Source organism: Dermochelys coriacea, chromosome 6 (assembly GCF_009764565.3).
Source record: "Dermochelys coriacea isolate rDerCor1 chromosome 6, rDerCor1.pri.v4, whole genome shotgun sequence".
In the NCBI taxonomy this organism is placed as follows: domain Eukaryota; kingdom Metazoa; phylum Chordata; order Testudines; family Dermochelyidae; genus Dermochelys; species Dermochelys coriacea.
The window spans coordinates 64,427,356-64,454,862 of record NC_050073.1 but is presented as its reverse complement, the minus strand read 5'-3'; the positions used below and the strand labels follow the sequence as shown (position 1 = coordinate 64,454,862).

Here is a 27,507-nt window from a genome sequence, read left to right as displayed (position 1 = left end):
AAATAATGTAAGCTGTGATATTTGAACGTTGGTTTGGAATTTTTTCCCCCCCTCTAGTGATCTAGTTAAATGACCAAATTAATCACATTCAAGATTATTTATTCTTTGCAGAGTAGTTGTCAAACTTTTTTTGGTAGAAAATCCAAGGGCAGAGGGAGGGGACTTTAACCTGAAAGATTTAGATGAGTAATTTGGTAACTCTTTAAGTGATGGGAGTGCAACACAACTATGCATCCCAGTTATCAGTTCACAGCAGGGGCTACTAGAAATGAATTCTGACTATGACAAAGAAAAGGGAGGACTGCTATATAAAATAAGCAGAAAGCCAGGTCAAATTTTATGGAAAATCTAGTTAGAATAAGGCTTAAGAGAAGCAACCTTTTGTGGGTGATAGAAATTTCTCTGGGGTTGCATGTTGTCCTCTGTGGCTTCCAAAACAGCTGGAAGGAAAATGGATTTTTAATAAAAAATTAACTGTACATTAATCCTAGTAGTAGCTAAGGATATATATACACAAAACATGAGTAGCAAAGAACCATTTGTGGTGCCATTACCTACTGGTACACTAAAACCCCCAGCATGTGAAGCTTAAAGGATTCCAGTACCCGATAACACTTCCTTATACCAACTTTAAGAGGCTTACTTGAAAGAACCTTTGTACAGAGCATGCCTTTGCTACTTTTAAGTTAAATAAGAAGCAAATGTACTGCTGGGAATGGAAGACTTAAACTGTTTTCTTGTTGTTCTACGTATAACATTGTAGAACTCCTCTGCTGTAATTCTTTGGAACACTTTTTTCCCCCCTCCCTTTCATTATTGCAACATCTTACCTCGTGTCTCATTCCCCAAGCTATTACAACAGATACTAGGTACATTGGCTAAGAGAATGTTGTGTCGGGGGTACATGGAAGATTAATATCACAGCTTAAAATTATGCCCTGAATGACACTATTCATGTTTATGTAGCTTATTTGGGATTCACTTACGACTCTTGTGTGCCAATGTAATATAGCACTGGGATATAGCTTGGTTTTTAGCTGAATATTAACATGTTTTGTAACGGACACAGATATGGGTCCTTGAGGGAGTCGGTGCCTTAATGTTCCAGAGCAAACTGCACAGCAATACTATCTTTTGGCGTTGCCTGTTAGAAGCATTTATCTTATTACACATCATAATTTCTTGTTCATCATACTTGCTGGACAGAACAAACAATTTATATGCATCATTTTTTCTCAAAGCAAATCTGATTCTTAATGGCATTAAAAATGATGATTTGAATTGCTGCTTTTAGTCATTGTTAAACTGTTGTATATTGTGTATGAAAAAATATAGAACTCTATAACTCAATGTAGTTTTGTTTACTATTAAGTATTTGCCATTAATTAATATTGTTTTAATCTATAAACAGCCCAATCTCCTGCCTTTGGACAATTTGAGAGAACTAAGTAGTTACCACTAAGTTTTCACTTCCTGCAATCTTAACCTTTCATCTTTACTTGGAGGTCCCGGTACTGAAAAGTGGAAAACTCAAGTGGTAGGAGCACGTTCAGAAACTGTTCCTTTTTTAAATTAATTCTCCCTTCGTACCCTGGCATACTCCTTACCTAAAGTGTTTGTATAAAGTTGTAATTACTAGCAAGCAGTTGCTTATGTGAAGTGTCTCCATCTTTCTTTTCATCCTCTCAAAGCTGATTTTGAAAGATCCAGATTTCCCTGTCATAGGATGACAAAGCAGAAGCAGCAGCGCTGCATGTTTTTTTTTTTTTGTTTTGTTTCGAAAATTTTTGCCAAATGAAAGTTCTGGTGATGAAAAATGTGCACCAATTCCTCCTCAATCCAGTCTAAGTGAACTCTAGGGATTTTCCCTTTTTCCTATACTGCACCACCTTTAAACACCACTATATTATACAAAGCCTGACCCATGAGCTGTCTGTCTGCATAGCCTGACTTGTCGTGCTGTCAAAAGTACTCCAGTTTTTGTTACTGATCTGCTACAACAAAATTCTACTTTAAGTGCCTTTTTTGTAAATAGTATTCTAAAACACTATGCAAATACAGCTGGGGGGAGAAATTAAAAGGCTAGATAAAGGAATAAAAGTGGTGGATAATTGTGGATAAGATTGCAACAGCATTGAGATGGGAGGAAGACAGCAAGGGTGGATAAAAATTTTGAAGTGTGTAAATTACTCTTATAGAAGAGTAATACACTATCCTAATGTAGTCTCCCTACTTGTCCATAAAATGACGGTGCAGTTGTTTCATCATTCCATCTTTTGTCTTCTGACATTACCAGTAAATGCCAGTTGTGGCTTGTGCTATGTACATGCAGCCACTAAGTACTATACTTTGAAGCTGCCACCTCATTTTACGTATGCAGTTAGTTGCATTCAATACTAACTTAAGCTGAATTTGAAGAAGCAGCCTCGTGGTTAAATGTTGAGTATGTGGGTACAGCTGAGGGGGAAACAGGTGCACAAGAATTGGAAGGGACTGTGAGGCATCATACAGACAGGAATACAGAGAAAAGGACAAATGAACTGTGGCTGAAAGGGGTGAGTGGGAGGAGTGTATAAGGAAAACATAAGGTGCCTTCTGAGGCATATACAGATTACATTTTAGTTAGTATAGTCAAATCTATCTATCCTGTACCTCAGAAATCTTAGTGTTAGTAGAAGCAATGTACATTAATACAAGGATATACATTATAGAACACTGCTAGGTTTATTTAGCTATTGTTTGAAAAGTTACCTAGCCATCTAAAAGGCTAGAGCCTGCTGACCAGTTCTAAGTGACAGGTGAAATGGCTCCTCTCTGACTTATATGCCTTTCCCCCATTTCGCTTTTGGTCTGACAAGTGGTTGGTTGTCCTGCAGGAGGTAAAAGAAGGCTCTATCAGTGTCATCTAATGGAGCTACTCCCATCTTGATCAGAATTAATGGTGACCCTGAGGATGTGGGATCTGTTAAGACCTTTTCACTGTTTTATTTGCCTGATGATCCCTTGCATGCTATTTTCCATTAATCTGCTTTGTAAAGCTGATGTTATTCTGTCTAGCTGGTATGTGACAGTGACTCATTGCAAAGGGAAAGTTACAGCAGAAGTGCTCATTCAGGCTGGAAGACAAGAGTCAAATAGTCCACTGTAAAGGCTGAGGTTTTTCTAATTTTTGAAAAAGATAGCCAGAAAGTGTTTTTGGGGAATCAGTTGCCATTCATCTATTGAAGGAGATCCTACTTTCTACAAGACATAGCAGGCCACATGTCTAAGATAAACAAAACACTTTCCTGCCATGTATGCCAGAGAAAAGCACTATTCAGAAAAGAATGTCACAAACAAATAGAAGTGGGAGTAGCTTGTGGACTTTGCTGTAGCTGAGGGAAAAAGAAGGAAGGAACCTACCCCTTTTTTTCCCCTGCTCATCTAGTAAGGCCACCCACAACTTAGTGATAAGTACACTACCAGGAATGGAAGAAGCTTGCCCATGTACAATCCATAAACAAGCAAGGAATGTTACTGCTTTAATATGGACTACTTGTGTGGGAGAAAGTGGGAGATGGTGTGTCTGTGTTGAGTACATCAAGAGCTTGTGAACGGCTACATAGGATTGGTGGTCTGCACTGCCTGAAGTATAACGTAGCATAAACCATTCATTGGTGCTTCTGCTGTTCCACAACTGTTACTTAAACAACCTATCAATTTTTTTCAGGTTAGAGAGGGCAAGAGCATGTTTTGCTCCTCTAAGCCAGGTTTCAAAAGGTAGTACTTGGTTCACTGGCCACATTACATTTCTAGCTTCTGGCTGCCAGAATCTGAAATATTCTTGTAGGAACTGTGTTGCCTTCAAGGCTCTTGTTTGAAAGAAGGTGCTGCCTCTAGACAAGCTTCAGCCTAGTACTACATACAGAAGGCTCAAACAACATGCACATTTAAACTACCTCCTCTTTCAAATGCTGAACTCCTGTACTCACCTACTTTCCACATGGGAGAATTTACATGTTTGTTCTACTCCCATTAAGCAGCATGATGAAGGTGGACTCTTTTTAAAGTTACGAGACAGTGCAGTAGTTTAGAACTAGATAAATTACTGGTGGAAGGTACACAATCACTTATTTATATAATATTCCTTATCTACTTATGCTTTACAGAAAGTAGGTGTGAGGTCTGGCCTACACTACAGGGTATGGGCAGCAGGTATCATCAATTGGGAGAGATTGTGCCTCCCCAAACAGTCAAGTGTGGCCCTGCCCATGTTCTGGGCCCAGGCCCCCCCCTTCCTGCTCAGCCCCGCTCCAGTCTCACTGTGGATGGCCTCAGCTTGGGCTGTGCCACTCACCCTCCTGGTGCTGGGGAGGCTGCAGCTGTGCTGCCCACCCTCCTGTTGCTCCAGGGCTAGGGGGCACCCTGGGGCTAGAGGCACAAGCTGTGGGGGGTAAGGGAGTATGCTCTGGGCTCCAGTGTGGGGCACAGAATGACTAGTCTCCCCTAGCTTGTGGCTCACACACGCTACAGGGCTAAGTTGACCTAAGTTACGTAACTCCAGCTACATTAACTCTTCCCATCAACTTACCTTATGCTTCTCATTCCCATAGAGTACTGGAATCTATGGGAGAGTGATCTGCAGTCAACTTAGCAGGTCTTCACTAGACCCTCTAACTCAACCCCAGTTGATCAATTGCCACAGTATCAATCCCCAGTAAGTGTATATGTACTTAGTGTTTAGCAGTTTGAGCTATAGGTAAAATTAGTACTCACTCGAAGGATGGGAAACTTATACATTACCTATGTACTTTCAAACTTCTTGAATGAAGTGAGCTCACTCTTAAGGATGACTAGCACTTTACCTGTGCTAATGATGGTATTGCTTTGTCCCTAGAGCCACCACATACGCAGAGATGGTGAATTTTAGTGAAGAAGATTAGAAACCAAATCAAGTCCAACATGGAGGAAATTGTCCTTCAAAAAGTAACTGCTTGCATCTGCTGGGATTTAAAATTCACCACACTCCTCAAAGTAGAGTATGTGCAGAGCTTTTCAAGCTATGGGTGGTGTTGAGTTCAGCCAGTTAGTTCTTTGCTATGTCTGCCATTGCTTTAGGCACATATTGTATATACACTACTCTACCATCCTTGTGGAGAAAGTTAAATGCCAGTCTGCTCAACATTTGTTTACTCTGCAACTTCAGCTGTTATATCTGACTCTTATTGAACCTTCTGTATAACCACTTCTTCATGCTCTACCTTTCCCAACAGCTTTGAAAGGTTTTACATCTTACTCCATATTTACATCTTGTGTACATTCATCTATGGAACTGACTAAGCATTTGAGCGGTTTACAAATGATGCCTTAGGAACTGCTCTTAGAAATCCCTGAGGACTGGTCTTCTACTGTGCAAGTTTTTCTAGTAGAATTTCTACATAATTATTTTTGAACAGGTAATAGTATTTAACTAACTTGTCACTCAAAGGCTTCTTGTCTATCAGCCATTTTCTCTTTGCAAAAGGAGTGTCTTTATTTTTAGATTGTCACAAGTAGTTTTATTCAAAAAAAATCTAAGATTGGTAAAATAAACCCTTTAGGTAAGCTTAGTAATATAATCACATTGAAGTGGCAGAAATATGGTTAGAATTGAGATATTTAAACTACACTTTAAGTGTTTTAGTAAAATAAATACACAAGTTAAATTTATTTTAGTACCTGTTATGTAATTGCATACATTTTTAGCTCTTGCTGGGTGCTTTTGGTAGTAAGGCAGCTGTAATAAGGTGAAAAAGTTTTAGACATGGCTCTGCAGATGTGAGGGCTCATCAGTGCAAAGATAAGTTTTTCCAGAAAACTACATTTTACTGAAGACAGAGAAAACCTGTCTAGTCCATTCAATAGCAGTATGTTCAAGCAGAACGGAATAGTGTTTCTCCATAAGTTAGACATCCCGTAAATTGTACTGTGAATTGATATAACTGGTAAGAGAAAAGATAGAAACAAGATTTGATTACTAAAGCAGTTAATCTAAAATAGACAAGATAAATTAACCATGTGAGCTCATTTAACCATTTGTGCTTCATGAAGTGTACACAACTTTTACTATTACAACAGAGCTGTGAAAGTTAACCTCCAGGTTAGAGGACATTTACAGCAAGTATTGTAATATAATTTAATATTTTGGAATTATTGGGGTAGCAGAACTGCAGTACACTACCAGGCAAACACATCAGATGCAAGTATCCAACTTTAAACAATAGCTAACTCCCCTTTATAAGGATGCAGTAGCAACTGTTGTGAAAAAAGCTTATCAACTAGGGAGGGATTATATACTCCTTTCTCTACACAAGTCATCCTTCAAAGAGAGAAATTAAGTATAACCAGCTTCTAGCTAAATTTAACAGTTCAATGCCTAGGTTGCAGTTTCCCCAATATCATATTTTTATTTGAAGTGGGAGTGGCAGCAACATAGCAGACTTATGAAATGAATATTGTCAGTTTCCTCATTGCCATCATCAAGCCCAAAACTTTCAATCTTGGTTTAAGTTGTCGTTCCAAGCAGACTGTGCTGCTGATTATGCTGCTTTGGTCACCATCTTTTATGTCCAATGAAGATGTCCAGACTCAGAACAGCAGTCCATCATGTAAACTTCTTCTTGGTGGCTGTAAACCGCTCCATGTACTAAAAAGCAAAGAGCAGAGAGAAAGTTTGTTGTTTTCAAATTGGAAAGTCAATGATACAAAAGGCATACTGAAACTGGCCATTCCTAACTTCCCCCAGAAAAGAAGTCATTTCGAGATTTTATTGCTGGTGAACTACAGCAGCATCCCATTCATGCAGCAAGGAAGTTTTCAAGTCATGAATATCTATTGAATGAATTTGTAGATTTACATGAAGAGGTACTACCTACAGCCTCCAAGCCAATACAGTAATTTGTCTCAGAGCCCAAGCACCCCATTATCAGGTTTAGAGGATGCTGTGTAAATTAAAAAGCAAATACTGTAGACAATTCCCCTTCTATTATTCCTAGCCTCTACCCTATCTCCTTCAATGGAGGTGCTTGGTGCCTTAGGATGATCAAGTGATGCACCACCCTCTTAGTACCAGCTGTCTTCCACTCTCACTTGTCACCCTAAATAGATAAGATTAACATCCAAAAGAATACATTTCTCATTGAAGCATTTTTGTAAAGCTTCCCCAGAATAATCTGGGGTGGGGGAGAAGCAGGGATAGATGCTAGCCTCGTCTATTGTGATAAAACAATTGAGTTAAAAATAATAATAATAATGGCAAATACTTACTTCTACGTACAACTGATTTTTCTTGAAAACATTAAAATCCTAGCTATATTCCACGCACATATAGGGGAGGACCCAGGCCTATAATCTATGTCACTAAAACACTATTAGAGTTTCCCTATTTATTTTTTCAGAGTAGCAGCCGTGTTAGTCTGTATTCGCAAAAAGAAAAGGAGTACTTGTGGCACCTTAGAGACTAACAAATTTATTAGAGCATAAGCTTTCGTGAGCTACATCGGATGCATCTGATGAAGTGAGCTGTAGCTCACGAAAGCTTATGCTCTAATAAATTTGTTGGTCTCTAAGGTGCCACAAGTACTCCTTTTCTTTTTGCCTATTTATTTTGTATCAAACCAACTTAAGTTCCTTGCCCTTCTCCCCACTATTAACAGAAAAGGAATATTTCCAGACTCACCTACTATGCAGTGGGGATTATGCAAATAGAGAATGACTATGACAAGGCTACCACATGACCTGGCATTGCAGGCAAGATCATGAGAGAGCCAATGCAGGCACAACCTACTCGAGTCAGGGTGAAAGTACAAACAGGACAATGATGGGGAAGCTGTCCTATAAAGCATTTTCTCCAGTACAACCATCATGGTGGAGATCAACAACCTGAACTCTCCCCAAGCAAAGGGCCATACCACCTCTGGCTAATTAAACAGCCAGATAGCTCCTCTATAATTTTTTCCAGTCTTATCCCTTAATTCTAGTTTCTTCTATATAGGGATAGTTGGGAAATAGAACCCCAACCACCAATAATGCTCAATAAAATAAAGCACTATCTAGGAATATCATTGCTCCAAATGTGATTAAGGTCCATCTCTCTCTTTAGGATACTAATAGTATTGTAGCATCAAAAAAAGTTTGCTTACAAGCATGTGCTGCAATCCAGTCTGACATATACCAGGGAGAAAAGGATATGCATCACTAAGGCAAAAAAGGCAGTTAGAGAAGAAAGCTGCAAGATGTTCATCTTACAAGTAGTTCCTGAACCACAGACAGGTCCTTTGTTGTTATCTAATGGGCAAGGCATAAGGTCATCCCTGGAAGGTCATCTACTGCCAATGGCGGCAAAGATACTTGTGGCCTGTTGCAAGTCTCATCCACCAGCAGAACTCTGATCCCCCACTAGTCTGAGATGCATTCATGAGTAGGAAAGCAAAAAACATTCACTGGCGACATTTTTCTACAAACCTTGTCATAGCCCTCCAGTTCTCTGAGTTTCTTGATTTCAAAGAGATTACCCTCCACTGCAAGCAATGAGATCTGGGAATCACTGAGTATGCTCTGAGGAAGCATGCTGAGGTCTAGACAGTTCTCTTCCAAACGCAGGACTTTGAGGCGTGGACAATGAGAGATCTGCACTGAGATCTGGGAAATCTGACATGGTCCAAAAGAAGAAAGTGGAAAAAAGCTTGAAACAGTACATTTTTACTGATAATTGGTTATTTATAAGTACACTGATCTGTGTTTCACAACTACTACACAATCTGACTTCAGTTTACTCAGCCACTTTAACAACATTGTTGCTTGTTTTGTAGATTAACTGGCTTAAACGAGGACTACTTATTTTCCTAGCATGACTGGCATCTAGCAACTTTATATAATTTTAATTCTGAAGAAATATCATAGCTCCTGACTTTAACCATATAAAGGGTTTGAGTATTTCTAAAATGAGACCCTGGAAGTGAAGCTGTCCTTAATTCTAATACCGTACACATGTGATGTGCAGTGGTGACATGAGTTCAAATCCATTTGACATTAATCAAATTAAAATAGCAAGAGATTGAAAAGCTGTGCAGAGCCAATAAACCATTTAATCCTTTTATTCTAAGATTCATTCACCATGCCATTTTCACAACCCCGGACAACTGGTATCTGGATAACTCCCCTCAAAGCAGGGCCCATCTGGGAACTTGAATAAAGGGCTTAGTGCTACAATGCATGTGGTGGAGCGGGAGAACAGAACAGAGTGGGTATGTCTGAGGCATTAATCTCACAATAGGAAAGTTATTGTTTAACAAAGCGAGCCTGACCCTATAAAGGCTATCCCAGAAAGTCACATCAGGCAATAGAAGATATCACAGTAGATGAAAACTAGCTAGGTATTTATATGGATCCTCCACCACTGTCATACCCAAAAGGCATTCCGCTCACACCGAAGTGGTACCTGTCTGTCCTGATTTCTGTGGCACAGAGAGAACTAATTCTTTAAGACTCTATCACGCCTTAAGTCCACACGCCTCTAAAGCCTCAGTTTCCAGACCTGGTTCTGATTCAAATTGAGTTCAATGGCCTGCAGGTCCCCCACTGTGTCTGGCACGCTCTGGATCTGGTTTCTTGAGAGATCCACCACATCTAGGTGATGAAGACTGCAGAGTTGGGTGGGCACAGTTCGAAGCTTGTTTCCAGAAAGGCTCAGGGTCTTGAGAGCCAAGAGTTGTCCAAAGGTGGCAGGCAGCTGCGACAGATGGTTGCCATTCACATGCAAGGTCTCGAGTTTTTTCAGCTTACACAGCTCCTCAGGTAGAGCAGCTAACAATAAAATTATGAACAAAGAAATTACCTTATCTATTCAGAGGAAACTGTGAGTTTTCATATCCATTAAAAGCCAAGTCTGCTCCTGTGTGGAATATACAACACTATTCTGAGAGGATTTTCCAAGACAAAATTCCTCTCTCCCAAACCACTAAGCTAAACACATTTTGAAACATTTGAATTAAGTTAGGAGTGAAGTACTAGTTTAAATTTGTTCATCCCATTCATTTTAGTAAACAGAATATAAATAGAGTTGAAATTTGGCCAAGACATGAGGCATAACACTTTACTTCCATAAAGGATGCTATGGCATTGCTAATGAACTACAAGTGGTCAAGAACTTAGTTTTATCACTCACCCAAAAGACAACACCTCTAATAGCACAGCACCCCCTAAATCTAGTTGCTAGCTTTGCTGGTCTTCGGGACACTGGCCCAACAGGAGTGACACCCACTGAATCAAAAGCACTGTTTTCTGCAGGACACCATCTTCAGAGGTTTTCCATGGAAGTACTAAACTATCTGACTTTCCTCAGCTTTTAGATCAGACAGGTTCATAGCACAGTTATGTGGTTTTAAGTACTTACACGTTAGTGCAAGAGTGAAAATATAACAAAATTGCTAACTAGTTTTGAACAAATCTAATTTTCTCCTGATCATGAATTCCAAGAGATTTTAGTCTAAGCAACAAGTGGTTTCCCTTTGCATTTTGTAAGAGTCAAGTTACCACATTTAATGTCAGACCAACAGCAAAGAAGTCTAGTTCTTTTTAGAAATCTGTGACAATATTAAAAACTCGTACTCAGTTTGTTGTTATTTAAAGCAAGACTCTTAAGAACAGAAAACTTTCCCATCAGTGGTGGCAGGATCTCAATTTTGTTGTTTGACAAATCTATTGTTCTTAAGTTGTTAGCTAGCTTCTGCAGGTCTTCAGGAAACTGGGGAGAGGAAAAAAAAAAGAAAAAAGTATATACAGCATTAAAACAGCAGGTTTAACTTAATAAGAGACAATATAATTTCATGTTATTCTTTCAGTATTTACACTGCAGTTCAAGTTTACATTAGTCCACATGATGCACAGTGTCTCACTATCACCAAAAGTGAGATTTACCGAATTTAAGCAAAAACAATATATGAAGTTAATTTTTTTCAATGGCACAAAAAAAAATAAAAAATAAAAAAAATGCAAGGGACATTTTACAGCCTCCTAGGAAAACTAATTCTTAGTCGAGAGTTCAGTCTAAATAAACAGGATAAAAATAAAGAAAAGAAGGGCGAGGATAGGAATATAGCACAATACCGTTTACAAAACTTTTCATTTTTATGTTCTCTTTAATGCCTATTAATAACCTTTGCTATTTGATTATTTCCCCCCAATTTTGAAGCATGATGGAAGCTAAATAAAGCCCCTTCTTCGTTCAGTTCTCAGTTTTATTTTATATAGATTATAAAAAACCTTTCCTCCCATCTTACTGTAACACTTGTCTGCTCTTTGGAACTTACCTCCTCTCTTATTCACATACCTTGCCATCATAAAGCACATGTAACATTGTTACATCATTCACTGGTGGATGTTTTTTTTTTAAAATCATCTACTCTCACAGTCAGCAACAGCACCAAATATTTCCTAGTCCAGGGGCAGATCGCAGGCCAAATCCAGACCACCAGATGCTTTTGAATGGATCCCAAAATTTACTTATTCATTATTATTATTATTATTATTATTATTACTATTATTTTCTCTGGAGTCTGGATCTTGACCCAGAATTTGGACCTGTTCTAGTCCTTGAGGGCGGGCTCATGTTTTAGCTTTTCCCTGCAAATTATAGCAGCAATTTATCATATTCCGTCCCCCATTGCAAGAAAGGGAGGAGTGAAAAGGAAGATTAAATATATCAGAGAGGTATATTACTCCCCCTAACCACAAAAAGTAGCATGGTGCCGTGCTATTTTGGACATCATACAAACAGCAGCTAGACTCAACAGCAATTGTTTAACTCTGATTTGGATTTTTCTGGGAATTGGTCAGACAAAATCAAGTCAATCTCAGATAATGCGTTAAAACCGTAGGCACTTACGGACATGCTTTACTTTTGTCTCCTGAGCCGTTCCAATCAAAGGGACAATTCACATGACTAAGGTTAAGCATGTGAATAAGTGTGTACAGGATTGGGACCATAAAGTATTTCACAAATTTCAGAGTATATTGCATAAATATACACAGTTATAAAACTTACCTTGTGCTCTCATGTTAAGATTTTCTACTGAACGCCACCTTTTTGGTTGCATAAACTTTTAAGAGTCCTGGATTTAATATATTTGTTGTAAATATAAAACCAGAAATTATAAAGAAATACAAGTTTCTAGGTAAGCGGAGCATCATTGATTGCTAAAGCAAAGATCCATGCAAGAGTGAGGTGCCTGAAGCATTATTTATACAGCACTATTAATGCTCATGGCACTTTACAAAACAGAAAGATAGAGTCCCTGCTTAAGACAATTAGTCATGTACATGTGTAGCCAAAGAGTTCTACTACCTCAGACAGACCCTTTCCAGTTAGCTGGAACACGCCTGTTTTCTGGGCTGTCTCCAAGTGAGCTTTTAAGGCACTATTTCCCATCTTGCTGGTCTTGTGTCAAGTATACAGATTTTGTTTAAGGCACAAACCCAGTCCAGTCTCTCTCAATCACGCTGCACTGGATTACATGAACCCAATTTTCCTGTTAAAAAGCAAATTTACAAAGTCATTTTGTGCATAAGAGTTTTCTTTCATTGTGGCTCACCTGGATATGTTGAATGGTATGCTTAATTTATCAAGCTACATTTCTTATCCCTAGTTAACAAAATATAGGTCTTAACAAGATTAACCCAATTTATCATACTAAGATGCTTTCATTTAGAGTTGTCTGAATGCTAAATTAATGGTATGGAAGTTGGGAAGCATGCAGTAGTGGAAGGCAAGATCAAAGTGTCAGACTAAGCCATGTGTACACTACAAACTTTAATCAAGACAAATTATAGTGGGGTAATGCCACAGCAGTTACTATATCGCTCATATGAGTGCACACTTGTCTGCTTGCATTAGTGCTTCATGAATTCAATGTGTTAGGCTTGGTCTGCACTTAAAACTTCGGTCGACTTGGCTACAGCACTCAGGGATGTGAAAAATCCACATCTATGTGCTACAGCTATGCCAACCTAACCCCCGGTTTAGAGGTCAATGGAAGAACACTCCCATCACCCTAGCTACCAGTAGCTCAGGGAGGTGGAGCTCCTACAGTGATGGAAAAAACACTCCTGTCGCTGTATTCTGGCTACAGCAGCATAACTGGGGCGCTATGGCTATGCCACAGTAGCGCCCACAGTGAAGACATGGTCTTAGATCCCTCAGTCTTGTAGAGGATTCATATAATTTGGTTACATAAATGTAGGAATTCCTACAGTTCAGCACCTTATAGGGACAGCGTCAACCTAAAACCCCCAGAACAGCCGCCCTTGGGTTCTAGAGTATCAAGGGGAAGGAGGGACCGCCCCACCCCCAGGAGCTCTAGCAGCTCCAGCCAGCCCGAGCTCCCAGCACGGGCCAGCTCTTCTTGGAGGAGGCCCAAAGGCGGCTCCGCTTCGGGCTGCGTAACAAAGTCAGAGACGCCTCACGCCGCCGCCCCCAGTCAGAGCCCATCGGCCGCCGCCGCGGCGCTGCCCCCTTCTCGCCCGGCCAGCCGAGCCGCCACTCGGGGCAGCCGGTGTCTCCGGGGAACCTCACACCCTCTCCCCTGGCTGCGGCCGCAGCGACTGACAGGCCGGAGACCTCCCCCACCTACCGCCGCCGCCGCCGCCCTCTCTCCCAACCGCGGCTCTAACTCCCCATCGCGAGTCTCCACCCACGCACGGACCGGCTCCGGCTGGGAGTGAGAAGTCACCCAGCCTCCGCGAGCCCCGGAACCGGAAACCAGGCCAGCGCCCCTCGACAGGACACATCCAACATGGCGGCAACCCAGCCGCCAGCGCGGCTCCAGACATGCCACATACAGCATGGCGAAGGGGGCGTGGCTTCGCTCCCCGCCTGAGCGGCGCGGGGGCGGAGCTTCCTGCGCGAGGGCGGGCGGGCGCGCGCGGCAGGTTTGGACGCGGAGGCGGCGATGGCCTGTTCGAACCCTTGGGACTCGGCTCAGCCCACAGCCGCGGGGCTGGTGCTCGCCAAGTGCCTGGCAGCGGCTGTGGTGACCCAGGTAAGCAGCGGTGGGGCTGGGCCATGGCCCCGCTCCCGGGGAACCGCGCGGCCCTTCCACGAACGCGCCCGGGAGAGCAGCTGCTGCGCCGCCTCCCCGGTTTCCTGCTGTGGGTGTCCGGTCCCCACCGTCAGCGACCCGAGTAGGAGCCATCTCAACAGCGGGCAGCGTAGCAGGCTCTGCCCTGGCCCGGCCGGGTGGATGACACCGACCCTCTCCAGGCTGGAGCAGGCCCCTGTCTGGCGTGGCGCGAGAGGCTACTTGTTCCCCATCCCCTAAAGAGCATTACAGGCACTGCTTAAAGTGTCTATCCTTGCAACAAAGCCCGTTGCCAACTCTGTCCACATATCTATTCAGGGGATACCATCATAGGGCCTAATCACATCAGCCACGCTATCAGAGGCTCGTTCACCTGCGCATCTACCAATGTGATATATGCCATCATGTGCCAGCAATGCCCCTCTGCCATGTACATTGGCCAAACTGGACAGTCTCTACGTAAAAGAATGAATGGACACAAATCAGACGTCAAGAATTATAACATTCAAAAACCAGTTGGAGAACACTTCAATCTCTCTGGTCACTCGATTACAGACCTAAGAGTGGCTATACTTCAACAAAAAAGCTTCAAAAACAGACTCCAACGAGAGACTGCTGAATTGGAATTAATTTGCAAACTGGATACAATTAACTTAGGCTTGAATAGAGACTGGGAATGGATGAGTCATTACACAAAGTAAAACTATTTCCCCATGTTATTTCTCCCCCCCACCCCACCCCCCACTGTTCCTCTGATATTCTTGTTAACTGCTGGAATTAGCCTACCTGCTTGTCACCATGAAAGGTTTTCCTCCTTCCCCCCCCTGCTGTTGGTGATGGCTTATCTTAAGTGATCACTCTCCTTACAGTGTGTATGATAAACCCATTGTTTCATGTTCTCTGTGTGTGTGTATATAAATCTCTCCTCTGTTTTTTCCACCAAATGCATCCGATGAAGTGAGCTGTAGCTCACGAAAGCTTATGCTCTAATAAATTTGTTAGTCTCTAAGGTGCCACAAGTACTCCTTTTCTTACTGCTTAAAGTGTGGCAGGACTGAGAGTCCTCTAGGCTTGGCAGTTCTTAGCCCCAGCACCTCTGGGCTTGCTGTATTAGTTGTGAACGTAAAAAAATTCCTCGAGCTCCCGCACCTCTTGCATTACAAATTAAGCACTAAGAAAAGGAGGACTTGTGGCACCTTGGAGACTAACAAATTTATTCCAGCTCACTTCATTGGATGCATTCCGTGGAAAATACAGTGCGGAGATTTATATACACGGAGAACATGAAACAATGGGTGTTACCACACACACTGTAACGAGAGCGATCAGGTAAGGTGAGCTATTACCAGCGGGGGGGGAGGGGGGGCATTTTGTAGTGATGATCAAGGTGGGCCATTTCCAGCAGTTGACAAGAACGTCTGAGGAACACTTCAATCTCTTTGGTCACTCGATTACAGACCTAAAAGTGGCAATTCTTCATTTAAAAAAAACTTCAAAAACAGACTCCAACGAGAGACTGCTGAATTGAAATAAAGTTGCAAACTGGATACAATTAACTTAGGCTTGAATAAAGACTGGGAGTGGATGGGTCATTACACAAAGTAAAAGTACTCCTTTTCTTTATGCGTATACAGACTAACATAGCAGCTACTCTGAAAATTGTAAGGAGAGTGATCAGGTAAGGTGCGCTATTACCAGCGGGGGCAGGACTGGGGATCTTTTGTAGTGATAAGGTGGGTGATTTTCAGCAGTTGACAAGAACCTGTGAGGAACAGTTGGGGGGAAGGGGGAAATAAACATGGGGAAATAGTTTTACTTTGGGTAATGACACATCCACTCCCAGTCGTTATTCAAGCCTAATTTAATGGTGTCCAGTTTGCAAATTAATTCAGCAGTCTCTCCTTGGAGTCTGTTTTTGAAGTTTTTTTGTTGAAGAATTGCCACTTTTAGGTCTGTATTCGAGTGACCAGAGAGATTTGAAGTGTTCTCCGACTGGGTTTTGCATGTTATAATTCTTGACGTCTAATTTGTGTCCATTTATTCTTTTACAGAGAGACTGTCTGGTTTGGCCAATGTACATGGCAGAGGGGCATTGCTGGCACATGATGGCATATATCACATTGGTAGATGCACAGGTGAACGAGCCTCTGAAAGTGTGGTTGATGTGAATAGGCCTTATGATGGTGTCCCCTGAATAGATATTTGGACACAGTTGGCAACGGGCTTTGTTGCAAGGGTAGGTTCCTGGGTTAGTGTTTTTGTTGCGTGGTGTATGGTTGCTGGTGAGTATTTGCTTCAGGTTGGGGGGCTGTCTGTAAGCAAGGACTAGCCTGTCTCCCAAGATATGTTAGAGTGATGGGTAGTCCTTCAGGGTAGGTTGTAGATCCTTGATGATGCGTTGGAGAGGTTTTAGTTGGGGGCTGATGGTGATGGCTAGTGGCGTTCTGTTATTTTCTTTGTTGGGCCTGTCCTGTAGTAAGTGACTTGTGGGTACTCTTCTGGCTCTGTCAATCTGTTTCTTCACTTCAGCAGGTGGGTATTGTAGTTGTAAGAACACTTGATAGAGATCTTATAGGTGTTTGTCTCTGTCTGAGGGGTTGGATCAAATGCGGTTGTATCATAGAGCTTGGCTGTAGACAATGGATCATGTGGTGTGGTCTGGATGAAAGCTGGGGGCAAATAGGTAAGTATAGCGGTCAGTAGGTTTCCGATATAAGGCGATGGTTATGTGACCATCGCTTATTAGCACTGTAGTGTCCAGGAAGTGGATCTCTTGTGTGGATTTGTCCAGGCTGAGGTTGATGGTGGGATGGAAATTGTTGAAATCATGGTGGAATTCCTCAAGGGCTTCTTTTCCATGGGTCCAGATGATGAAGATGTAATCAATGTAGTGCAAGTAGAGTGGGGCATTAGGGGATGAGAGCTGAGGAAACATTGTTGTAAGTCCGCCATAAAAATGTTGCCATACTATGGGGCCATGCGGGTACCCATAGCAGTGCGACTGATTTGAAGGTATTCATTGTCCCCAAATGTGAACTGCTGGAAATGGCCCATCTTTATTATCACTACAAAAGGTTTTTTTTGTTTTGTTTGTTTTCTTCTCTCCTGCTGATAATTGCTTACCTTACCTGATCACTCTCGTTACAATGTGTATGGTAACACCCATTGTTTCATGTTTTCTGTGTATATAAAATCTCCTCTCTGTATTTTCCACTGCATGCATCCGAGGAAGTGAGCTGTAGCTCACAAAAGCTCATGCTCAAATCAATTTGTTAGTCTCTAAGGTGCCACAAATACTCCTTTTCTTTTTGCAGGTACAGATAACACGGCTGGTGCTCTGAAACCTACATTAAGCACTGATTATACTCCGGATTGCCAGTGGCAAATGTAGACGTCTGCTCTAAAAAATGGATTGCTATTACAGGCTTTAGGAGAGCTAGGCTAGAGTTAGGCTTTGTTCTGTGGTTCTTGATCTTCTTTAGCTCCTTATATCTTTTTTTAACATAAAAATAAAAAATTTTCAAAGGCTGAGTTAGAACACATTTGCTCACTGTGGTTGTCTGCTGTGCCCCCAGGTATTTGCTTCTGGATGGCTTTCTGCTACTAGGGTTTCATTTGCACAATATGAATGTCAACAGAAGGTTCTAGATGTAAATGGGCAGCATTGATTCTGCTCTTGGAACGTAGGGATAAAGTGTAATGGTTCCATTTATTCCTGTATGTGCACTGTCAAAATAGTCTAATAGATCTATGCCTCCACTTTCAAGTACTCCTGTTAAATTTCATCTCCCTATCAATCCTGTGCAGAGAGCCGTGTGGACAGATGCCTGCACAGAGGTTCATGTTCAGGGTCACTATTTGTAGCTAAGGCCCTTTGTTTTCAGTTTTTATCAAAAAATTCCTGGCTTTTACAAAAGCTATTTGTGTTTTTTCCAATTTTCACCTGAATTTTGGACCACTCAATTACATGGAAATATTGAGTGTTAAGAAATTTCAGTATATTAATTAGGTAGATAGGTTTGTTAATAATAAATTAGTCTAAGTGTAAATGTGAGGCTATCTCTTAAAGTAAGACAATGTAGTGGAAGATACACGTACGTGTGTACATACTGTTAATGTACTGTTCATGAAATAAACCACATCATTAAACTGTCTTTACTTAAAATACTCTTTCTTTTCTCTTTGTGCCTTTTTTCTGTTCTTCCTTCCCCCAATATTAACCCTGATATTTTCCTAGAAAACAGAGAAGTTAATTTTGCACAGATTTTCACCTGTGTTTTTATTTTTTTGTAATAAACATGGATACATTTTTGGGAAATTTTAAACAAAAATCAAAGGACCTTGTTTATAGCGTAATCTTGCTTGTTGCATAAGTTCTTTCACAATCACTTTATTGAATTATTTTTATTATTTGAATTATAGTAGCACCTTGAAACTCCCACAAAGTTGGGGGCCCTACTCTACTAAGAGCTATGAAAACAGATAGTAAGTGACCATCCCTAAAGACTTAGCCCTTGTCTATACTACAAACTCATATTGGTATAACTGTTGCTCAGGAATGTGGAAAATCCACACCCCTGAGTGACAGAGTTATACCAATCTAACCCTTGGTATAGACAGTGCTCTGTTGATGGAAGGGCTTTCCTCTCCTCTGCCTCTCAGGGAGCTGGAGTACCTGCGCTGACAGGAGAAGGTCTCCTGTCAGCATAGTAGTGTCTTCACGAAGCACCACAGCGGTAGAGCTGCACTGGTGCTGCCATGCTGCTGCAGCACTGTAAGTATAGACAAGCTCTCATGATCAGACTGAGTATTCTTGGTGATTGACCCAAGATTGCGGAATGAACTCCACTGGAACTAAGGACCATCCCAAACCTTACCACCTTTCACACCTTGCAAGAAGCATTGCTCTGAGCTTGCCATCTCTAATATAAACACAGAAGGGTGTGTGAATGTGAATACAGTTTATAAATTCCAAAAGGAACACTGCATACACTTCTTCCCCTACGAGAGAAAATGAAAGAACAAACCTGTGACATGTTAGTCACATTATTTAATACACTACTGGAAGTCGCTCAAATGCTATGGTGAGGAGCATGGTATAAGAAATTCTATAGAATAGAATCTAAATAGACAAAAGGAAGAAGGGAAAACTGAGATATAGAGAGGTAAAGTGCTTTGCCCAAGGTGATGCAGCTCATCAGTGCATGGCTGGGAATTGAACTCTAGTCTTCTGATTCAGTGCCTTCTCCACTAGCCATGCTACTTCCTAGTACATTGGTTTGGAGGGTTTAGTTATCTTTTTTCCCCTTAAAGTACAATGTGTGTCTTCAAATAAGATGCTATTTATAATAAAACCATGTTTATGCTGATAGAAACAATGTTAAAATTGAAAGGGGAGAGAAGAGAGAAATCCCTCCTGGCTGTGTCTGATGAATGTCATTCAATTTTGAATGTTAACTGTCCATGCCAGGGATGACCTGTATCCCTTCCTCTTGTTTATACTTCTAAAGAGTAAACTTCTGCCTTTAGGTGCGTTCCAATGCCATAGATTTAAACAACAAATCTTTAAGGAGGGTGCTCCCAGACTCTTCTGTAAGGACTTTGTCTTTGTAGAATTTTTATTTTTGTAAGCTCATTTTTGTCCTTCTGAAATGTTTACTCAGCTGTCTATGCAAGATTTATGTTTCCCAAATCATTAATGTTAGGAGAAACTTAATGCAACACATAGAAAGACCCTGCCAGTTGCACTAATATTCTGGCTAACCTTGAAAATGTTCTAATTGCTGTGACTTCTTATTGCTACTGACCTGGTACCACCCTCTCTTGTTCCTTAATAGGAGATGTTGGATTTATCTGCTAAACAAGCCCCATGCTTTGTGCACCTCACTGAGGTGGAGAAAATTGCAGATATCCGAGCTGAAATAAACCAGGTAAATCCATCAGTACCAGGGTGCATATTTCTATATGATGGGTAAGACAACATACTAACTGTTCTTGACCTTTGTACTGCCCCCTCCATGTAGAAAGCACGTTTTTATGCTGTGTTTTTACCATTATATAGTAGAAAGCATAAAGCAGGCTGGAGAAGAGAAAGAATATGTAAAATATGATGGCAGGTGTTATTAGTAATTTAGTTTTAACAGTTGGTAGCTTTGTCACAATTTAATGAATTACCACAAAGGAAAGAGAGACCCATATAAAATTACTTTCTTTCATAATAACTGCAAAGATGCAACCCGTTGTATCTGGGGTGAACAAACTTATCTAAATCTTCTTGAAGAATCTGGGGAAACAGATCTGAACATGTGTTCTCCTTAGATCAGCAAACAACAACTGGTTTTTCGTGAGCTGTTGTATTTATAGGCAACTGGACCACTTCCACTTTAATAAAAAAAAGGGCTTGTCTACACAGGGAGCTATTCTTGGCTAGCTCCATGTGTGGATACTCTTATACTCTAATTAATAAGAGTGCCTTATTCTGAATTACTTTAGTCCTTTTTGGATGTGGTTTAAAATAATTCAGAATAAGACTCCCTATCCACACAGAGTTGATCTTAAAATAATCTTTAAATTCACAACCTACCTTATTCTGGATTAATTTTCATGTGTATACATCCCCTAATGGTACCTTTCTTACAGTTCCGTTCCTTAGGCTCCCACTACTGTCTAAACTGGCTGTTAGATTTAAGTTCTAAGAGATGTATTCTGAATTTCTCTATTATTGCTATTGTCTGGTGGTAATGCTTACCTACTGAATTATCCAATGCATACATTAACAGTGGGAAAGTCATGCCATCAAACAGCACTGCAGACAGCCAAATGCCCATTGGCTTAGCTGAAGAAGAGGTTAGACCAGTGGTTCTCAACCTATTTACACTTGTGACTGCATGGCTCACATACTGCAATTAATATCTAGGAATTAAACCTGAAAAGGTTCCACCTGGTACAATATATAGCAGTCCATCTGTTTAGCAACACAGGGCATGTGAAGACATTAACCACATTCTGGACTGGCTCCCCATTGAATAAATCAAATTAGAGGTCTGTCCAAGATCACCCCTATGAAAGCAGCTGTGTTCCCCTGGAGCCAAGGAACTGTTTGCTACTAGGGAGAGACTTGTGAGTGTGAAAGCCTACTTTTGCAGGAACTGGACTTAGACAATGGAACTCATTCCCAGAAGAAATAAAAATGATCAGAAGCTTCACTGCATTAAGAATTAAATGCAAAACTCAGCTCTTCATGCACAGATACTCAACACAACCATACAAACTAATCTGTTTTTTAAAAAAAAGTTTCTTGCAGACATGGAAGGATGAATGTGGTATTCTTATTTTGAATACATACATGCTTAGGAGGTGGGGGATATCCACAGGTATATAGGTAAATAGAAAGTAAACCGTATGAAAATCAAGTGTAGCTATTTTTTATGCCTTTTGTAGAAGAGCCTGGAAACTGAAATCCTGGGACTGGAAAAGGAAACTGCAGATATTGCTCACCCATACTTCCTGAGTAAGTGGCTTTGTTCAGGGGAACAATTGTTAGTTTTAGGCTCTTTGGCCTGGATGTCATCAAGTGTGTTTCACCTCCATTGAGTTCCCTGTTTCTCATCACCACCATTGCCTTTGTCATCCACTGGTGTGTAGTGGCCCCTGAGGCTATGATGGGTGGTCAGCCAATAAAGGGTGTTCACACAGCAATGCAACTAGAACCCTCCATGTCACTAGTGACCATGTGTGTGTCCTTTGTGGTATTCCACTTAATGTCTTAGGCCTCAGGGGGGCAGAAGTTCTGGGAGCATTCATAAACCATTGTGCCCCAGCAGTGCTGCACATAAACCAGCTATCTTCCCAATTACTCAACAGATGTATGTACTTTGTTCATATGTAATGTCACTCAGAAGAACTTTTGGGATTTTATTTTGATAGTTTGTGGGCAAGAGCACCTCTTTGCTTTGTCTTTATGGATCTTTTCTTCTTGTCCATCACGACAAAACCCTGAAGAAAATTCTTATTATTAAAATACTATAGGGTGCAGGTCATATAGGGATTTTTAGATGGAGCTACCAGATTCCTTAAAACTATGCTTGTTACTAAAGGGATACTTTTTTAAGGACTAGATGTCCTGAGCCTCTTTGGAACATATCCTAGTACTACTTCCTAAATCATTCAACAGGACTAGTCTGGTTACTGCTATCCTCACAGAGCCTGAGCCTGTCACTTGACCAGTGGAAAAACTGCTGGAAAACCTGAGTCAACTGCAATGCAGAATGAGTTTCTGCTCTTGCTCCATTGGTCAAACAATTTCCAATCAGCATCCCTTTGATATTTATCTCTGTTGTGTAGCTCAGAAATGCCAAGCTCTGCAAGTTATGAATAAACACTTGGAAGCAGTGCTGAAAGAGAAGAGAACTCTCCGGCAGAGGTTAATGAAGCCCTTGTGTCAAGAGAACTTGCCTATTGAAGCCATATTCCACAGGTGAGTTCTTAGAAAATAACTGTTAGCATGTAGCCTGCACCTGTATTCATGTCCAAATAAGCTAGTTTTGCCTGACAATCACCCCTGGTAGGGGGAGCACAACTGTTGTATCAAAAAGTTGCTAAAGTAAACTCCTGCTGCTAGTCAATCTGATGGGTTGCACCTCCCCCCCCCCCGCCTTTGCCACCTGATGTACTGGGGTTTCACTGAGCCTGCCTTCTCCACTAGCCTGGGCTCCCTCTCCCTGTTTTGCTGATTTAGGTTTTCCGGCCTCTGGCAGCACACACACACAGGTAGGGACGCACCAGCTGTAGAATCACACAGAGTCTGCAAGCAGCTGTCTATGGGAAGATTCAGCTAGAAAATTGCCCAGCACTCAAGTGCACACCCCTTTTGGGGCGTAAACCCAAAATAATATTGTCTTGTGCTGTGTAGAAAAGTCTGCACAGCGCAAGCTCATAAAAATTTGCCCTCTCCGTCAATGAGGAGAGAGATATGCACAACTTCTCCCCCCCGCCCCGATATGAATTGCACAAACTGGGTTATATTATAAACAAGAAATAAGTTTATTAACTATAAAAGATAAATTTTAAGTGATTATAAGGGATAGCAAACAGAACAAAGCAGATTACTAAGCAAATAAAACAAAACCCGCATACTAAGCTTAAGGTATTATACTGGTTTCAAGAAGTAATTTCTCACCCTAAACGTTGATTTTGGGCAGGTTGCAGAAATTCTTGAAGGTTAGCTACCCTGTTTGCAGCTTAAATCTTCAGGTGTCTCAGTCACAGACCAGATCCCTTTTCCAGCCTGGGTTCAGGACTCCTCCCTCTTTCCCTTTGTCCTTGTTCCTTAGGTGTTTCCAGCAGTCATTCTGGGTGGGAATTCAGCGAAGAGTGAACCAAGATCACATTACTCTCCAGCCTTAAATAAGATTTACATAAGGCGGGAATCTTTTTTGTTTCCCAGTCTTGACCTCCCCTCCTTTTAGAGGAAATTTACTAGAAGTCCAAGATGGTGTTTAGTACCAGGTGACATGACCACATGACGTAGTAGTGTCCCAGCAACGCCTCTCAGGAAGGAGAAAGATTAGTATCTTCCAAGTCTTATTGTTTCTTCCTAATGGCCCATCAAGGCTGATGGCCTGTTGTCTGGTGGGTGTTTCCCAAGTACACAGTTGTAATTGTTACATAGTCAATATTCTGAACTTTAGATAAGAAATGATACATGCATACAAATTGGATAATCACCAGGTGCATAACTGGTTGGAAAATAGTACCCAGAAAGTAGTTATCAGTGGTGGAAGGGCATAATGAGTGGGGTACCGCAGGGATTGGTTCTGGGTCTGGTTCTGTTCAATATCTTCATCAATGATTTAGATAATGGCATAGAGTACACTTATAAAGTTTGCAGATGATCTCAAACTGGGAGGGGTTGCAAGTGCTTTGGAGAATGGGATTAAAATTCAAAATGATCTGGACAAATTGGAGAAATGGTCTGAAGTAAATGGGATGAAATTCAATAAGGACAATGTCAAATGAAAAGTACTCCGCTTAGGAAGGAACAATCAGTTGCACACATACAAAATGGGAAATGACTGCCTAGGAAGGAGTACTGCAGAAAGGGATCTGGGGGTCATAGTGGATCACAGGCTAAATATGAGTCAACAGTGTGACACTGTTGCAAAAAAAAAAAAAAAAAAAAAGCAAACATTATTCTGGGATGTATTAGCAGGAGTATTGTAAGCCAGACACAAGAAGTAATTTTTCCACTCTACTCTGTGCTGATTAGGCCTCAATTGGAGTATTGTGTCCAGTTCTGGGCACCATATTTCAGGAAAGATGTGGACAAATTGTAGAAAGTCCAGAGAAGAGCAATAAAAATAATTAAATGTCTCGAAAACATGACCTATGAGGGAAGGTTGAAAAAATTGGGTTTGTTTAGTCTGGAGAAGAGAAGACTGAGAGAGGACATAAGTTTTCAAGTACATAAAAGGTTGTTAAAAGGAAGTGCATGGGGTTGGACTAGATGACCTCTCGAGGTCCCTTCCAATTCTATGATTCAGTAAATTCTAACCTTTCCAATGATGCCTTACAAGACCCATCTTGCATAAAATATATCTTATGCCATATCCCTATCATAAGCATATTTCCTTAAGAATATATGGGGTGTAATGTCACAGTCCAATCCACAGAAACTCTTATGTACACAAATGCAGCAATTTTTCCAGGGTTTTCGGTTTGGACCTCCTTATTGGAGACATTGTCAGTAATGAGCTAGATGGTGAAAACTTAAGAAATTTCAAGTACGTTATTATTCTAGAGAGGCCACAAAATGCTAGAAAACTGGTTTTAAAAGTATTTTTAAAAGACCCATTTATGAAAATGTAATCTATTCAATGAAACCACTCAAAGTTTCATAAAAGTCATGTATGGACCCCTTTAAGTTGTGAGTTTGGGAAGGAAGTATTTTGTTGTTCTTCCAAAATCCAATGGAATAAGACCTCAATTTAACTTCATTTTTCAAAATAGTATTAGCAATATACTTGACTAGTTTCTCCATAATGTAGCAGCTGGCAGTAAGCTGCTCTTAGCTAATGCTAGTTGACTTGAGACTTGGTCTGAACCAATCTCAAGAAGAGTATTGGTGGTATACAGCGGTAACTGAATAACCTTAACCAGGATAACTCCCATATCTGAGATCTTTATTTGAGCTACATGTAACCATTATTCTATGCATTACTGAGAAGGATGGGGCGGGGGAAAATTGATAGTAACAGAACTACTTCTAAAAGCTAGCAATTGACTGGTTTTTTTTGGTCACTGTAAAAGGTATCAAAAGATAGTAATGTCTGTCACATGGTGATTGGCCCCTTTAATAGCCTTATGAAAGGGCTGAGTGAGATCAAACTGAGGTGGAACCACATGGTGTGGGCAGATTCCTGTGGAAGGATTTCAGCCAGGGTTTGCAGGAGACCAGGTACTCCAAAGGAACCAACATAAGGGCTCATTGCTCTGTTCCAGAGCAGGGAAGGACACACAGAACAGTTGCACAGGAGCTGAGAATGATACTCCAAGGGAACCGGCCGGGGCGGGGGAGGTTGAGTGCTCTATTCCAGAGCCAGAAAGACTCTCAAAGGCAGCCCAGATGGGCTGGAAACATGGCCCAGAGGGAGAAGAAAAGAGAAGCCCCCGAAAAGCAGAAGAACCTTCTTGTTTGTTGGAACTTCTCACTTGGACTTTTGCTACTTTGGAAGGGGTTAAAGTTGTTTGTTACTTGACCGGAGATCTAAACCACATGTCCAGCACAGAGCAGTGTGTGGAGTGGGGAGGAGACCCTCACTAAGGAAGGGAGTGCCAGGATTGTCTTGCTTGATCAGCTGGAGTACTGTGGGGTGGCCAGTCCCATGACACTCTTACACACTGAACCTTTGTGCATGTGTTCTGTCTTTCCCCCAGCAGATCACATAACAGCTTTTCTTGTATCTTTCAAACAGATGTGGTTAAATTCTCGGTTCATATAACACTTAAGTTGTATGCTCAGAACACGTCTCCAAAACCAAATAACATTCTAGTGTAGTACCAAGTCTCCTTTCTTCTGTGCAACTTGTTCACCATCCCCACGTGGATAAGCCTATAGCTATATGGTACATGTTCTTCATAACTAGCCATGTCTTTCACTGGCATGTATTTAATTTACTGAGTGCCACCAGAGAGAGCATTTGCTGACAAGCAAAGATGATGATGCTCCTGCAGCCTGTGCCTTCATTGCTGATTCAGTTGTATTGTTTCTGATGAGATTTCCTCTCCAGGCAGGAGGTCAGGAATTCCCACAATTGTTGTGGAAGGGGTTAGAGGAAAAAAATCAAGGAAAGACAGGAATGAGAGGCTTAAGATTAAACTGTGCATCATTTTGAACAGCCTGTTTTTGGATTTCTTCCCCAATTAAAGGTATGTAGCAGAGTTATTGACATTGGCAGTGGCCTTCATTGAGAACCTGGAAAGCCACTTGCAGACGATAAGGAGCATCCCTCAGATACCCCTGACCATGAAAAACATGGTGAGTAGTGAAGGTGGTTCCTTTTCCCATCTCCTGTAATGCTCTTTCCCTCAAAATGCAACATCGTTTGATTACTTAACCCACCTTTTAGTATCTCCTAACTCCTGAAACTCCCATCTTGTATTCCAGGACAATGCTCTGGCAAAAATTAACTTGCTTGTGACAGAGACCGAAGAACTGGCAGAGCAGATACTGACGTGGAGAGAGATGCAAAAAGGAATCCATTACGACAGCTCCCAGATCACTAACGAATCAGATCCTAGCTTCAGAAGCTTAGTTCCACCATAAAACATCTTATTTGTGCAGAAGAAGAGATGACTAGTTGAAAGCTCTGTTTACCAGTCCTGTGTGATAGCGGCAGTATATTTGTACCTTAGTCTAACTAGAGACTTTATGTTTGGATATCTCCCTGTTCTAGAAGGGATATTTTAGTTGGTCACAAGTGATTATTAAAATTGGACAATGATCTGTAAATGACAGAACTTATTGTTTAGGTGTGATTCTCTTTGGAGTTTCCTGATGTGTTCACACATACCTCCTTGAAGCAAGCCAATGGAGAACTTTTTTCAGAGTAGCAGCCGTGTTAGTCTGTATTCGCAAAAAGAAAAGGAGTACTTGTGGCACCTTAGCGACTAACAAATTTAACAAATTTGTTAGTCTCTAAGGTGCCACAAGTACTCCTTTTCTTTTTGCCAATGGAGAACTGTCATACATACATTTAAAGGTAGAATGCAAAAGGTCTGTTTCAGTATGGCTAAAGTACATGATGTAATGACTAAGCTTGTTTCTGCAAGCATTTTGAGATCATATGCTATATTTTCTTTGTAAGTATAAGAATTTTAAAAAATGTATAGTAGACTATAAAATGGGAGACTTAAA

The 27,507-nt window shown here is 41.1% G+C and overlaps 2 protein-coding genes across 7 annotated transcripts; one reads left to right on the top strand and one right to left on the bottom strand.

Annotated features, from left to right (window-relative positions):
- Positions 1-31: 31 nt before the first annotated feature.
- LRRC57 (leucine rich repeat containing 57) lies at positions 32-13,876 on the bottom strand. Of its 6 annotated transcripts, none has more exons than XM_043516705.1 (6): positions 13,746-13,876; positions 12,362-12,545; positions 10,627-10,762; positions 9,554-9,822; positions 8,482-8,667; positions 32-6,664 (listed from the first exon to the last, which is right to left on the bottom strand). In XM_043516705.1, exons 2-6 carry the CDS (start codon positions 12,443-12,445, stop codon positions 6,623-6,625), a joined length of 717 nt encoding a protein of 238 aa, XP_043372640.1. In that variant the 5' UTR covers positions 12,446-12,545; positions 13,746-13,876; the 3' UTR covers positions 32-6,622. The 6 variants fall into 6 exon arrangements, with proteins under 6 accessions (XP_043372640.1, XP_038261397.1, XP_038261398.1 ...); XM_038405469.2 differs by having other exon boundaries at positions 13,647-13,816; XM_038405470.2 differs by lacking the exon at positions 13,746-13,876 and adding an exon at positions 13,719-13,740.
- Positions 13,729-27,507, top strand: HAUS2 (HAUS augmin like complex subunit 2). The gene is made up of 6 exons (XM_038405468.2): positions 13,729-14,054; positions 19,931-20,023; positions 21,534-21,603; positions 22,437-22,569; positions 26,520-26,628; positions 26,758-27,507. Exons 1-6 carry the CDS (start codon positions 13,965-13,967, stop codon positions 26,914-26,916), a joined length of 654 nt encoding a protein of 217 aa, XP_038261396.1. The 5' UTR covers positions 13,729-13,964; the 3' UTR covers positions 26,917-27,507.

Excerpts from the sequence above, each read along its gene's own strand:
- LRRC57 (XM_043516705.1), bottom strand. The coding sequence starts at position 12,445 with ATGGGAAATAGTGCCTTAAAAGCTCACTTGGAGACAGCCCAGAAAACA. Across the intron at positions 9,823-10,626 it reads TTTAAATAACAACAAACTGA|CTGCTCTACCTGAGGAGCTG; the intron begins GTACGAGTTTTT and ends TTTTATTGTTAG. Across the intron at positions 6,665-8,481 it reads AACTGGAGGGCTATGACAAG|TACATGGAGCGGTTTACAGC; the intron begins GTTTGTAGAAAA and ends TTTGCTTTTTAG.
- HAUS2 (XM_038405468.2), top strand. The coding sequence starts at position 13,965 with ATGGCCTGTTCGAACCCTTGGGACTCGGCTCAGCCCACAGCCGCGGGG. Across the intron at positions 20,024-21,533 it reads TCCGAGCTGAAATAAACCAG|AAGAGCCTGGAAACTGAAAT; the intron begins GTAAATCCATCA and ends TGCCTTTTGTAG. Across the intron at positions 26,629-26,757 it reads CCCTGACCATGAAAAACATG|GACAATGCTCTGGCAAAAAT; the intron begins GTGAGTAGTGAA and ends CTTGTATTCCAG.